We start from the raw sequence: 15,570 nt of genomic DNA, 5'->3' as shown, positions 1-15,570 counted from the left end.
GAGGCAATGGGAACTTGGTATGAGTAGCTGAAAAGGGTGAAACAGTGTATATCCTTTGGCACAGGTTTATACATACCATGTTTATTCCTGCCTAATCACAAACAAGATAGAGCACTACCACTGCTCCTGCATTCATATTTGATGTGTAGAAAACGCTACAGCACACATGGCCTTAAAGTACTGTTTTAAAACAACAACAACAAAATCCCTTTGATATATGTGCTTTCATCATCATGACGGTGTAGGGAAAAGCTGCTGCCACCACCCCAGATCCTGCTTAGGTTCTTTAAATGCCTAGGGTTGATCCTGTAGCTAACATGCACTAACATTTCAATGTATTATTCAAACTCTGCAGTAGTTAAAAATGCATTTGCTTAATAACCAGAGGCATCCTGCATACATGTCAGGATACTGACTGTTGACACAAACTATATTAAGACAAACAAGCCACCTCAAGGCAGAGTACACTTTGCCAACAGCAGCACCTTCTCTTTTAAATCAAATGTTTGTCAGGCTGAGCATCTCCACCGATCATAGCTGTGTTAGGAGCAGCAGGGAAGATTGATGATCTATCATGAGCTGAGTCCCAAACCATTGAGATTCAGCTCCGGAGGTGACATTCTGCAGCAAAGCAGCCACACGCAGGATCATTGAAAGACATTTATTTCAAATGGTAGTGTCTGTTTCGCCATAAAAAAAAAAAAAGAAAGCACGGAAATCGCTTTCTGAATGCCAGCAAAGACCTTTTTGAGCACTAAGCTGAGAAGCTAATCATGAAGCTGTTTTAAAAAAAATGCTTTAAAATTGACCAGCCGCTAAGGGTACACAGAAATCTGTTTCCTGCGGTGGGAAAGGAGGGATTCAAGGCAGCCTTTTGGGATTATTTAATTTTTAAACTCCATTTATTTTATTTGCTGTTACGCTTTCTTTGGAATGGGTAATTTATATTGGATTTGTTGTTTGCCCTGGGATCCTATAGACAAAGGGCAATATTTGAATTTTATGAAAAATAAATAAAAAAATTAGGAGACTCAGCTCAGTGTCTTGAACGCAAAGCTACAGTGGACAGATTCTTAGTGTCTCTTTCATAAGCTCTGTGATGGCCAGCTCATAGGGCGTGCTATCTCCCACTAAGAAGTGTTCTTGGAGCCACACTTCAGATCACCTATGGCCCTCAAAGCCCAGAGAACTCCAGTTGTAGTATCCTGAGGCCTGTATTCACATATAGGGCTGGATGGACAAACCTCTGTCCATTCTCGCCTCTGTCCATCCTCACCTCTGTCCATTCTCGCCAAGGGCTAGCCAAGCTTCCATTGCTGCCTGCCACCACTTGCCACACTGCATAAGCCACTGGACAGCCAGGTGAGCACCCAGCAAGCACCACAGGGCCACCCATCCCCTTAGCGAGCCACCATTTTGTATAAAATGACAGTTCAGGGTTTTCTGGAAATGTAATGTTATGTATATGATGTCTGTAAAGAATTTCCCCCTCTGTAGTAGCTAAAACAAAAATAAACGTAGAAATCACAAGACAAATGTTTAAAGCAAGACTATCTTTGTTGGATGTTTTGCCATTTCAGAGCTCTTAGGCTAGTTGTTCCACCCTCTCCTTGGGAACAACACACGTAAGAAATTATCTAGGACCAGCTGATGTGTGTGTGTGCGCGCGTGCGTGCGTGCGTGCATGTGGAGACAGAAAAAGAGATGTAAGAACCTTGGGATCCACTCTTGAAATGGCTGGCTTCCTTCCAACACACACATACAGCATAATTTCAGTACTGCCACATAGTCTATGGCCACAGCTAGACCTAAGGTTTATCCTGGGATCATCCAGGGTTCACCCCTGCCTGAGCACTGGATCCCCTGTGTGTCACCTAGATGAACAGGTTTGACCCCTGGACGATCCAGGGATAAACCTTAAGTCTAGCTATGGCCTATGTTTCTCTTTAAATCCAAGCCACATCTAGGGATGAAAGAATCGGTCAATTTCAGTATCTCTCAGTTTCCCACTTTTCCATCTTAAGTTCAGTTCATCCCAAACTTTGAGAATTTTCGTTGTGGTTAAGTTTGCACAAACATGCCTACACATTTTTGTGCATATTTCTCCTAACACATGCCTAACATATTCATTTGGTGAGCATGTTTTGCATATTTTCCCCACAGAATGTATTTCTGAACATTATTTTCCTTAGCATATGCCTCTTTGGGTGAACTTTCCCCTAATGCATACATTTTTGATTGGAGAACTCCATTGCATATGTGGAAAAGTGTGAATTTTCAAAGGGTAACTGAGTTTTGGTTCACGTTCTGGTTCGAAAGTGCAAAATTTGGTAAGTTCGTATTTAAATGTCAACCAAACAAGTGTCTCCCCCATCCATAGTCCCATCCGGTATCTTACTCATATGTGTGCCAAAGCTCTGAGTCCCTTAGAACATTTCCTCTTATGCTGCACAGGCCATATCATACTCCACCCTTCTCATTTCCCTTACCTTTCATTCTCTAATACTCAACACATCCCCTTCAGTTTCTATTATTCCTGTCTCTACATCCCTATTTTCCTGTCCCTCCTGCCTCCTCTTTCTTTCTGCATCGTCCCCCTTCCTCTCTGATTCATGGTAGCAGGGGAAGTATGGAAGCAAAGAGAAATAGTCCCTATACCTCCCCACTGCCTTACGCCCTATTCTTTCCTTCTCTCTTTCTCTCCACCTCCCACCCCCACCGCCTCCCTCTCAATCTCTCTCATGGCCCATTTATTTTAAAAACAGTCATTTTAATACCATAAATTACCACTGCTGTAATGAAATAAGAATTGTTACAATCCCCATCTGCTAAGTTGATTTAGCGTATTTGGCCTTTCATTATAAATGGTGTTTAAATCTACTTGCCATGAGATTTTAAGTCAATTTTATTATTAAAATTTCTGATGTATTTAATTAATTCAACCAGAATCAACAGCAATTTAAATACACAGAAGTGGAAGGAGAGGGGGGAGACCACAATCCTGGTAGCAAAAGTGGGTCAGTGTGTGATCAAGTTTTAACTATATTATTTGGAATGTAAGTGGAATAGGGATAATTACTTATAGCCTATACACAAATAATCCCATTAAAATGATTGTATAACACTGCATTGACTGTATTAGCTTTTCCAAATTATGAAGTGTTAGGAAGCCTGTAGGTCATCCTAAGTTTCTTTGACATTCACATGCACACATATTACTATGCTGTACTATTTTCAGAGGAGGGAAAGCAGGAACAGTGAAAAGTTCACGGGTGTTGTTAGGACTGAAAACAAGTCAGTAAAACATTCTCAATGAATCTGTACAGCTCCTGCATTCCAGGGAATAAAATATTGCCTAGGAATATATAGGAAATAAACAAGCTTCTGAGATTGGAAACTAGTTAGAATGAAAATCAAAATGCACAGTTGGGTAATGCCTTTGTTTGGATCAATAAATATACCCCCCAAAGAATGTGCCAGCATTTGAGTTCTCCAGAAGTCTTCATCAGGGTGATACAAAAAGGGCAGGCAGTGGGATGGTGGGAAGAAACAAAAAATCAAATGTTTGGGCCAGATGTTATGGCTATGAGGTCTGCAGCCCACAAGATGGAGATTGTGGCTGAATGAATTAGTCCCTGCTAAGTGCTGCCGGTATCAGTTTTTGTCCTAAGATTCAGGGACAAAAGAGAAGTGTCTGATCCCCATTTCTGCAAACATAAAGGCCAGAGTAACTCAAACCTGTCTTTTGCCTTGGCTGAAACACACACTTTCATGGGTAGGCAAAGACCAGGGGCCTTGCTAGACCCTGCCGGATAAGCCGGCAGGGAGGCGTGGCGAGGGCACGCTAACTTTAGCGTGCGCTGCCCCGCCTCCTAGATGGCCGACGCGCAGGGACTGCGGAAGCCCTGTAGCGTCAGCCATATATTTTTTGTTTTGTTTTGTTAAAGGGGCCACGTGCGCCCCGAAGACTCCGGAGAAGGTAGGTGTTGTTTTTTTTAATTAAGCCCCCCCATCCGCTCCTGATCCCCTCCCATGCCTCCTACCCACTCTTTCCCCGCCCTCCCTCCTCGTCCCCGTCGTCGCCCTCCGCCATCCCGTGTCGCCCTCCGCCATCCCGTGTCATCCCGTGTCACCCTCCGCCATCCGTGTGGCCCTCCGCCATCCCCCTCTCCTGCCAGTCTGGCCTTCCCCCCTCCTATGTCCCCCCCTCCGGGATCCCCCCAGCCCGAGCGCTGTGCCCAGTCCGTGGCTTTTTCCGACTATTCGCGAGTAAGTGAGTAGCCGCAAAAAGCCACGGACCTTGCTAGACGTTCTGCAGTCCCAGCCTCAGGCCGGGGCTGCGGAAAAGGCGTGCCATAAGCAACTTCGCTTATGGCGCGTTAAGGGAGGTCTGAGCACAGCTTGACCCCGGATTCCCCTGTGCTTCATCTGGACGCACAGCAGGGAAACCGGGCCTCAGAGCGCGCTGGGGCCTCGTCTAGCAAGGCCCCAGAAGTAAACATGGTAGTCCCTGCATTAGCAAAGCCAGATTTTAGCCAGTGCACTGGGTAAAAAAGTAAATTGGGGTTTAAGCCCCCTTCTCATCTCCCAGTTCTCAGTTGCAAACGTTCCTCTGCCTCACATTAGTGTTATGAAACAAACACAGAGTTGGGAATCCATGTTTCCTCATAACATACAGTTCTGCCATTAGGTCTAGTAGCACCTGAGGTAAAATTTCCCACATGGGCAGTGCTAGAGTTCAATGTACTAATGATGTTGATTGGTGTTGTGTCAAAACCCCACCTGCCCGTTCTTGACCTCTTCATTTCCCTGCGAAAGAGGAAGTCATTTTTCAGCCTCTTTTGAAAAATTTCAGAGATTTTTTTTTCAAGGTGCAGGGTCTCTGTGCTTACCTTGTTGTATGTGCTGTTTATTTTGCTATTTTTCCTGTGTTATCCTTGCATCCCTCCGACTACTGGAACTTTCTGAAAAATCCCCTAGAAGACTTAACCAGGACTTCCTCCCTTGGGCCTAACTTGTGTTGCTCCCTGTCAAGGGGACTGAAAGCTGAGTGAGGTGTTGTTACAAGGACTTGTAACAACAACCAAAAAGTTCCTGGCTCAGCTTTCAGGTAATGAATAGTCAATAGTGAATGGATCCAAAAAAAAAATTGCTGCAGTGCTAATGTTGACCTCACAAACACTGCTTTCAGGAATGGATGTGTAATGTCTACACAGACTTTGTTGGGACTGTGGAATCACGAGCTAAACACTGTCCATACCCCGCCTTGACTCCTTATGCCTTTTAATCCCAGCTCCTTTCCATGCATTGCTATAAACTTGTATTTAGTATACTTTTGAATATTATTGTGATATTGTTGATTAGTATATTGTTAAACATTGTTGTAGTTTTAATTTTTGTAAACCGGCCAGAGAGCTTCGGCTATTGGGCGGTATAAAAATGCAATAAATGAAATGACACGCCTCCATCTCTGAGTGGTGGTGGAGAAGACAAAACAAACCAGTGGTCACGTCCTCTTTCTCTTTGAACTAATTGACCTCTGGAGTGAGTGCTAGTCAAGAAAAATCAAAGCTATTGCTGCCATGTCCAAAAATGCCAACAAGACAAGAGCACAGTCCTAATGACTTAAGATGTTATAAAAGTTCAGTAAAATCATAAACTGATGGCTAATGAGTCTGCAACCTCTTGTCACCACTTAGTGGAAAACCTCGTTAATTCTTACAAGGCCTTTAGAAGAGAGATCACAATAGTGTTGTGTTAAGGCTTCCCCCAGCTCTGCTGGCTGTCAAAACTCTGTGGATGGCTTCATTACCTTTGACATTTTTACTTCTTCTGTCCAGTTTAGTTTGTTTGCTCGTTCTTGTGCCAAGTGTTTAAAAAAACGGTCAAACAGTATATTTCTTTTCCTCTGCTGGATTATAAACAAAGAGAAATTAAGACATTGGCCACAGCTAGACCTAAGGTTTATCCTGGGATCATCCAGGGTCCGCCCCTGCCTGAGCACTGGATCCCCTGTGTGTCACCTAGATGAACAGGTTTGACCCCTGGACGATCCAGGGATAAACCTTAGGTCTAGCTATGGCCATTGTGTCAACCGTTTTGACCTTCCAATTAAAAGCTGCTGAATTCAGACATTCTTCTCTCTCTCTCTTGCAATGGAAGTTGACATTTTACGTGGCTGTTTTTATTACACGTAGGGTGCACTCCTATCAGGATGCTTATCAGCCTCTGAATTCAGAGGCTGATGGGCATCTTATGCAGAGTGGGAAGAGCACCAAGGTGATCTTCACCTTGGTGCTCTTCCCATTCTGCATTTTGCTAGATGGGCCTTTTTGCCTGTCGAACTGCGGTACTTCAGCGCAGGGATGGAAGGTGGCTGGAGAGGCCAGAGGATTCTTCATAAGAGGGCCTCCCTAATCCCCTCCCCACCCACAGAACTGCCCCCTTTCTCTCCTCTCCAAGCTCACCAGTGCAGTTCTCTATGTTCCAGCTGTGAGGAGGAGGGAGCAGGGAGCTCAAACTCCTAGATCTGAGGTTGGAGCTTTGTCCCTGACCTCAGATCTTGGAATCTGAACTATCCTATGTCCCCCTGATGCTGTTTAGAGGCCATAGGATTGCTCTCCCCACATCTCTAGCTTAAGCAATCAGATACAAGGCATTTTGCTCCCCATGTAGCGTCAGCTCATGATCCAATGTTTTTCCAATGGCTCAGCTCTCAGACCTGCAGCATTGCAAGAGATCTTGGATTGCATCTAAAATTACCAGAAAAGAGGAAATGTGTCACCCAAACAAAGAGGATAGCAATTTGTATAAAATTTGCACATACTGATTTATATGTGTAGATGCAGATTTATAGAACTACAGTGCATATTGCCATAGTTGGAAGACTGTGACCAGGGGACCTGTGTGCCTTGCTCAGTCTGTTTAGATGCTGACTGTTGATGGGCAGCTTCAAGGCACAGTTCTCCCTTCTGATGGTCCTTTAACCCTAAACTGGACTTGGCCAGGACAGCCTTTCACACAAAAGGCTGTCCAGGTTGTCCTTTAAAATAGCAGTCCTTCAAATGGAGGACTGTCTTCTGGGAGTGGGAGACACTTGGCCACCTCAAATTTCATGGCTGATTGGGAATGTGAAGCCACTATTATATACATAGAGCTGCCTATGGATCAATGCAGCTGCCTAAATTTTTGGACTCCCCTATGGACTCTTTTTGGGGTGTGGCTATCAAGGCTGTCATGAGTTCCTGCACTTTGGCTATGGAGCGGTATATAAATTATATAAGAATAAGAATACATCATTTACATCAGCCTTCCCCAGCCCAGTGTTTTGGATATCAATTCCCATCAGCCCCAGCACGATGGCTAGTGGTCAGGAATGCTGGGAATTGTAGTCCAAATCATCTGTAAATTTGGTTTACATGACATCTGTATAATTCGTGACACACGCACACACCCAAGCCAAAATAGCCCATTCACTATTTATTAGGGCCTCCTAGGTGCCTGTACCCTTCAAGCGTTGTTGTGGAGAGGAATAGATTATAATTCACAGAGCCAGCAGATACAGAAAGTATATGGTCCCAGGGAGAGCACCATAGATGTTTGGTGGGCTGCATTTAACATGACATGTAACAACTTGTGCAGCTCCAGTTTATATGTAGAGTTTTGAAATCTGAGATTATTTTTGACCATGTCTTCAGGCACCTCATCCTGGGTTGCTTTTGTGAACCTTAACTCTATGTAATTTAAATGCTTAGGACTTGAAATGTCAGTTTCTGTCTCTCTGAATTATGCAAAGGGTCCGCCTCCAACCATCCCTCTTTGGAGCTTGGGTTACTGAAGAAAAGACATGTTACCAGATGATGATGATGATGATGATTATTATTATTATTATTATTATTATTACGGTAAACTGACTGGTATTGCAGCAAGCGAACAGTGCTGGCTTCTGCAGTGCATTTCGCATCTTAATGTGTTAAATTCACTTATTGACAATAGAGAGGAGGAACTACTGGGATGGCGCCAGTACAAGCCAGATGGTCACTGTGATTATTAAAATAATGCGGGTAGCAAAACCTCCAGGAGGGGGAAGTGCAATTATGAGCTTGGTGGAGATCATATTGCAAAGAAATCTGCATTTATACGGAGGGTATTTGTAGTTTTAAAAGACAGCAGCAGGTTTGATTCTCCAGTATTTAATCTTCATTTTCCCATCTATCCTTAGGTTCAACTAATCCACTATAACCATGAGTTATATACAAATGTTACAGAAGCTGCAAAAAGTCCCAATGGCTTGGTGGTAGTTTCTATATTTATGAAAGTAAGTATAGTGCAATTTTGTCAATGTTCAGTTATATTCCCTTCAGAATTTTTTAAGAAATTAGGAGCATGAGTGGCTGCTAGTTTTTAAGTCCTTGAATAAGCCTTAGTGGCTGACTGTACTGAGATGCTGATCACAGTTTGTGGGGGAATGGAAAGCAATCAATGTGGCCGACCCCTCAATGGGAAATTGATCAATACAATTTTCATCCTTTAAAAAGTGCATGAAGATCGTTCTTTATTTTCTACCGATGCTGTTAGAGCATCCATTGCTTTTCTCAACCTGTCCTCATTCTCTCCTACCCAAACACACACACACACACACTTTAACAAATGGTTTTCAAATGGATTTTATGTGGCCATATTTGTTTGATCTGCATTGCCAGAGTGTCAATTTGTGCAGGGCGAGAGTGGGGAGGGGTTGTAGGTTCTGTAGGCAAATAGGTACAAAATTCTTATCTCACTCCTCCAACTGTTCCCCCCGCCCCCCAAAAAATGGTCTCTCAGATTTGTACTGGCTGCCGCTGGGGAGAAAGAGGCTGAGAAAGGGATATATTGGAAAAGTGATAGGTGGAGAAAGGGTTAAGCAGCTGCTGCAGTTTTGGGGATGGATGCAGAATTATTCCTCTGCCAAAAGAAAGATGCCACTCCCAAAATGGGACTTCCAGTTTCTCTCCTGTCCTATGTACACCCACACACCCCGGTGTGCCCTCCAAATCTGGTCTAGGGGGTTGGAGGACTCTCTGGAACAGATTTGGATGGCCACAGGGGAGGAGGGAGAAGACATGTTCCAGGAGTGGCACTTTTCTGCTGGAGGATAAACAATTCTGAATCCGATTCATCAGCTGCAGCTTTTAGATTCAATAGAGCTGCCAAATAGGTATTTGAGCCCTCATATTTTAGGCTGTCGATGAAAAAAGAATATGTGCTTGGAGTTTTATTCCATGAGCTTTTTCTTTTTCTATAGGATCCATTTATCTCAGTGCCTTAAAGCATCCTGTAGACGAAGTGATGCTTTGATCTGCTTGTCTTTGCACTGATAAACAAATCCATCTTTGCTCTCCTTCCCTAATATTTGGGGAGGTTGTTCCTTTGACTTTGAAAAGCTCTGTATGATAACATGTGAGTGCCCCTGTTCCACAACAACAGACATTAGTCCAGTAATATAGGTATCTCCACTCCATGCTGATCAACACTTGAGACCATAGGATATTAAGAGATCTTAGAATATTAAGTTGTATAAAAATAGGATAAATAAATAATGGGTCATATTCCAAATACTGTTCAGTTCCCTTCTGTTAATATCAATAATACATTTCTAGAAAAGAAAGGGGAGCATGAGGTGGGGGTGAGGGAGGAAGAGAAATTGCTGTTCCATGAATTTTGAAAACTTTCTGAATGCAGGATGCAACTTTGTACTGAATTATTCCTAGAAATTACAGCTCATGGCTTTCTCATGTAGTCCAAACACAAGAGTGAAAATTTCAAGTGCTGACTAATTCCTATATAAAATCAGGTTCCGCTCAGCAACCCTCATGCCATGTTGTCCAGAATCATGTCCACAACATGGAAATTTGACCAAGCATCAATATATACAGAGACAGAGACCTGAGGAGAATACAGTTCAAAAAAGTAGCTGAAGAAACAGAAGGTGATTCGTTGCCTGACAAGAACAAAGCGCATTCCATATCAGAATATCTCATGCAACTTCAAAGCACCGTCATGATGATGAAAGCCCATATATCAAAGGGATTTTGTTGTTGTTGTTTTAAAACAGTACTTTAAGGCCATGTGTGCTGTAGCGTTTTCTACACATCAAATATGAATGCAGGAGCAGTGGTAGTGCTCTATCTTGTTTGTGATTAGGCAGGAATAAACATGGTATGTATAAACCTGTGCCAAATACAGAACCCTTTCTAAATGCTCCAGCTGTAAATGACGTTGGCTGCATTTGGACAACACGATAGTCAACGGTGGGGTAACAATCAACTCAACAGTGGTTTATCTAGGGGGTACTACCCACATGACATAATAATTAACTGTGGTATGGATTGGGACCAGCATTGAGTTGACTATTAGTCCATGCTGAGTTGACTCAGTCATCCCCACTTCTCTTCCCTCCCTCAGTCCTCCCACTAGTATCCCATTAACCATTACAGCCAGAAATCTATCCTACTGGCTGGAATAGAGCAGCAGCCGCTTTGACTGCTCTTGTCTTGCGACTCTGTGGCTGATGAAATAACCAATGGTGGCCAAGGAAATAACCAATGCTGCCCTCTGCACAACAGGATAACCAATGGTGGTTCAAATTGCCAACTCTACACAGCCTTGGTTATTTGTATTGGTTATTTTGGGGAAATAATCAACCATTGATTTAAAAACTCCTGCCACACAACACGATAACCCACAGTGGGTTAAATAACCAAGGCCACAGCTAGACCTAAGGTTTATCCTGGGATCATCCAGGGTTTGCCCCTGCCTGAGCACTGGATCCCCTGTGTGTCACCTAGATGAACAGGTTTGACCCCTGGACAATCCAGGGATAAACCTTAGGTCTAGCTATGCCCAACTGTCTACTATTTAAACTACCATTGGTTATCGTGTTGTCCGAACCCAGTCAAAGTGTCCACAGTGTACCCAAGTGCAACTGCAGCTTAGACAGGGTCTAAGATGTGCATGTGGCGTGCATCCAACCTGTGGATAACCACCAGTGCAGACATGATCTTGGTTTCACATGCCACACATTTGTTTGGGTGTGAAGCTGTTTCAGTGGATCTGGAGCGTGCTTATTCAGCATGCCGGATCCCTGCAAGGCACAGAGCAACCATAAATAACCTATGCAAATCCCTCCTATTCTCCACATAACAGATACTGTGAATAATGGATTGCAGTGAATCATGGCCAATCCTGTAGATCAAAGAGAATTTTTCTTATACAATAATGTATTTTATTTTACTAGCAGTAGTAGTAGTTGTTCTTGTCACCTTTCTTTTTAAAAAGACTCAAGATGACTTACAACAAAACTATTAAAGCATGCAAAATAAATTAGTGAAAAGCAATTTCCATTAAAAAAATTAAAAATATATTAAAACATTAGTATAGACCATAATTAAAACCACTGATGCATGAAAAGGCCCACCATATGCCTTCAGATGCCTGGAAGTAGAGGAAAATCTTGACCTGGCACTGAAAAGATGACAATGTTGCCTCTAGGTGGGCCTCATTGGGGAGATAGTTCAACAGTCAGGGAGCCACCGCTGAAAAGACGTAAGTTCCCCCTCTCTGGTTGCTTCCCTTCAAACCTCCCTCAGAGGATGTACTCTGAAGAGGGCTCCACAGTGTGCTACAGTGAACATAGCCAAGTCACAACATCTGCTGTTCTCCACATTTGGGGTTTTTCCTCTAAAACAGAAAACTAAAATGGCAAGAAGTTGGGACAGTTCACATTCTGAGTATTCAGAGCTTTGTTACTTGAGGCTTTGTGTCAGACCTTACTGTTTGTATGAGTCCCTCAGTTAAACATACTAGCAGCAATTCCATAGGACTGCAGCTCTCTTCCCGCAAAAGGAAATTTCCACTAATTCTGTAGCTGTACCTTTATTCTCCTCCTCCCGACAAATATATGTACTTTTCCAAAATAAGACGTTTGTAGTGACTAGTTTTGACAGTGAATACTTTCCTTCACAGGTATCTGAATCATCAAATCCATTTCTAAACCGTATGCTTAACAGAGACACCATAACAAGAATAACGTATAAAAGTAAGTTAATTTTTTTACTCTGCCCAAATATGTACAGAAGCAAAATGGGGAAGTTATTCAATAAGTGCACCGCACATTGCAAGGAATGCCAAATACAGGAGTTGCAGTGGGTGGGATTTCTAAAAGTGGATGGGACTTCCAAAAGTGTGGGTTGGACTTCTGAACTTGACTGTTGTCTTGGAGCAATTGGTCTGTTTTATTCTTTTACTATGTACAGCACCATGTACATTGATGGCGCTATCTAAATAAATAAATATAATAATAATGAAAGTTCACAGGATACAACCAGGCATTTCCAGATAAGGGAACCAATGAAACATATATTTTATTTATTTATTTTTCTCAATATTAATAATGTGCCTTTCAGCCTAAGGCCTTGAAAGTGGTAATTAAAACCACAATTAAAGCATAATAGATGATACTGCAATAAAAAAATAGGTCTAAGGGAACCATGTGTAAAACAAAAACAAAGAAATCTGCAAAGTATCACACAGGATATGAGCAAGGATTTGTCAGTTCTAATTCAAGATATAATTTCCAGTTATATAACTGCCCTGAGCCTTCTCAAAAGCATATCAGTATCATAAAATGCCTGTGAACCTAAATGTCAAATGCACTCTGCGACTCAGTTCAGACATAACGCCAAGGTATGGCATAACATTCAGGAGCACACCAATAGCCTCATATGGTCCCTTCATTGTGCCCTTTCTTGCATAAATTCCCTCTTCCGCTAGGATTAAGTAACCATAGTTTGCCATCATGTCCAAACTGACAAATTACGTTAGTGCTTTGCCTCCAAAACATGACTCGATACCATGATTTGAAATGGTATTCAGTAGGGGTTTGGAGGTTAGCTCTACCCATAGTTTACCAGTTTGAACATCATGATAAACTATGGTTAGCAAAACACACATACGCACAAAAGATAGTAGAGGAAGGCACCCATGTGAGAAGGGGAAGAAGACATGAGCTCACTGGTGTGCTCCTGATAATAATGGGCAAACCTCTGAAGTCCACACTTATTGAGGTTCTCGTTTTTCCATTGTCATACTAAGGCGGCCATCATTGGATTACGAGTCTTTTTTTTCCGTACATGAAAATTTGTATGTATTTCTGTGAGCATTTCCCCAAATATATGTATTATTTCTTCACTTTTCTTAAATGTACACATTTCCCCCCATTGAGAATAGTGATTTTGTGCCCATTTTTTTCAAATGTACAAATTCTTTGTGTGCACATTTCAAATGTATGCTTTTTCTTTTCTTTTTGTATGCATCCCCCCAAAAAAATCTTATTGCAAGCCTCAGAAATTTCATTAGCGAGACGTGTTCCAATCTGCATTCATTCCCAGAAGGTTCAAATTGGGTGCCCTTACATAAAATTGTAAACTCAACTTATTTATTTATTGCATTTCTATACCGCCCATTAGCCAAAGGTCTCTGAGCGGTTCATAAAAACTAATGTCTCACCCATCCCTAAAATACTTGAATGTGGGAGAAAGCAGAACTGATGGATTCACCTATACCTATAGAAATACAAGGTGCGAACACCTTAACATAAATTGAATTAAGTGCCTGGCTTTCATTCAGATCACATAGGCAACTTTTGATTCTCCTAAAGGCTGTGAGCCTATGAATACCAATACATGAAGAAGGTCCATTGACTTCAACTGGACTTGCTTATTAATTGATGTTTGTAGGGTCACTTTCTTAGACATCAGAGGCCTGCAGAAGAACTGCAAGGCTCATATTCCATCTGATTTAATGAGGTGACAAAAGAATTTGCAAAAGGTATCAGCCAAGAGTTGAAACACAGGTAGTGTATGACCAAGTTATTAGAATTAGAATGTCAGCATTAGAATGCAGTTAGAGTAGGGTTGTCAAAGATAGTGCTACAGTATATAAGAGTTGCTTTCTGCAGAGCAACTATTGATTAGAAACATTTTGGGCACAAAAAGGCAATGGAAAAAAAGGTTATTGAAAGTAATTTTGCAGTTATCTTGGATGATAAATTACACTGTCATTGCTGGAAAAAATTAATTTTGTTTCATATATTAGGAGGGTTTCCGAGCTGATTTTAAACAGCTGGATTTCGAAAACTCATACTTAAGAACTTCCCATTGTTCAGGCAATGTTTACTTTGCATTCTAGAAAAATCAGAAGTGTCATTCACTTAATTGTGATTGGAGCAAAGAGTGTGAAATAGATTCAATTTTTAAAAAAAAATACAATAATTAAAGCTACGGTTTTAAAAGCATCAGAAGAGATATTATTCAAAGATGGATCAGGAGAATTCTAATAGTGAAGTGCCCTCTTGGAATTTCAAAGTAGATGTCAGATTTATTATTTATTTATTTATTTATTATTTATTACATTTTTATACCGCCCAATAGCCGAAGCTGCTTCATTATTTTGCTCGCAATTCTATATAACCACTACCTCTCCCCCACCCACCCCAAAAATATGTGAATGCATTGAAATGGCTATGAAAGTAATAGGAACCATATTGATAGTTCTAAAGAATTATTGCTTTAATATTCAGCTTTTTAAAAGCCTGGAACTGAGGGCCTTAAGATTCTGAGTTTATCTCTTTAAGTATCTGTGTTGCATTTCCAGGAGTGACGCATTTGGTCTTATATGAAACAAATAGCTGAAACCAAACATTTCAGCTAAAGCTAGTGTGTTAGGGCTTCTTCAGACATTTATGATTTTAGGTGCATGCTTAAAAATGCAATATGTGAATGCAACAAATATGTAATGGCAAGCATGCATATCATACGGGCATACATTTCAAGGAACCATGATTGGCTATATCTCCCTGCTGAGTGTACACAAGTTGGCAAACCCAGGTTTGCTATTTGATAGTGTGTGAAATAGTCCTGAGTTTACAGTAGGGGTGGGGGATATTGGGGGTCTAGGGGCCAATTTCACACACACATCAACATACACAACATGGGCCACACCTTGCAGGATGCTGAGGGGGGGGATGATGGTTTGTCATTGAAATTTGGTGGCACACCAGAACAGAATTTAGGTTGTTCTCAAGTTACTTTTGACCCTTTTAATGGATTTCATTTTATGACAAAAGATCCACCACTGAATTGTCAGGCCACATGTTGCCTACCCTGGCTTACAGCATCTGAAGAAATACAGATGCTTCTGCTACATCAAAACTTATTGTACATCAAAAGGGGAGATGGGGCCTGAGTATGGTGGAATTGCCTATGTTTTCATAGAGCTTGCAAATGCATGACTTAAAGCTTCTTGTTCCAAAAGTAATCTCATACTTTAGGCATTTTGCTTTTAAAGTTGTCATAATTTTAGCAGAATGTGCGTAATTATCCAAAGAAAATGATTACCTGCAACTGTGCTATTCATTAATAGGATTGATCCATTCAGAAAGAAAAGTTAAATCTTCTGTAATGGTGGGCCTACATGATGCTACGCACGAGAGCTGAGGGACTTCCACTCACAGAGATGTTAAATTTAAAGCCT

At 41.7% G+C, this 15,570-nt stretch overlaps 1 protein-coding gene across 2 annotated transcripts in view; it reads left to right on the top strand.

Moving 5' to 3' along the window:
- Nucleotides 1-15,570, top strand: part of CA10 (carbonic anhydrase 10) — a 321,453-nt gene that overhangs the window by 287,771 nt on the left and 18,112 nt on the right. For both annotated transcript variants that reach the window (XM_063123160.1, XM_063123159.1), the window contains exons 6-7: nt 8,222-8,317; nt 12,004-12,076. In XM_063123160.1, coding sequence (XP_062979230.1) covers nt 8,222-8,317; nt 12,004-12,076 — 169 coding nt within the window. The remainder of the gene's footprint in view (nt 1-8,221; nt 8,318-12,003; nt 12,077-15,570) is intronic.

This window comes from Elgaria multicarinata, chromosome 3 (genome assembly GCF_023053635.1).
Source record: "Elgaria multicarinata webbii isolate HBS135686 ecotype San Diego chromosome 3, rElgMul1.1.pri, whole genome shotgun sequence".
NCBI classification, from domain to species: Eukaryota; Metazoa; Chordata; class Lepidosauria; order Squamata; family Anguidae; genus Elgaria; species Elgaria multicarinata.
This window is presented reverse-complemented; position numbering and strand designations above follow the sequence as displayed.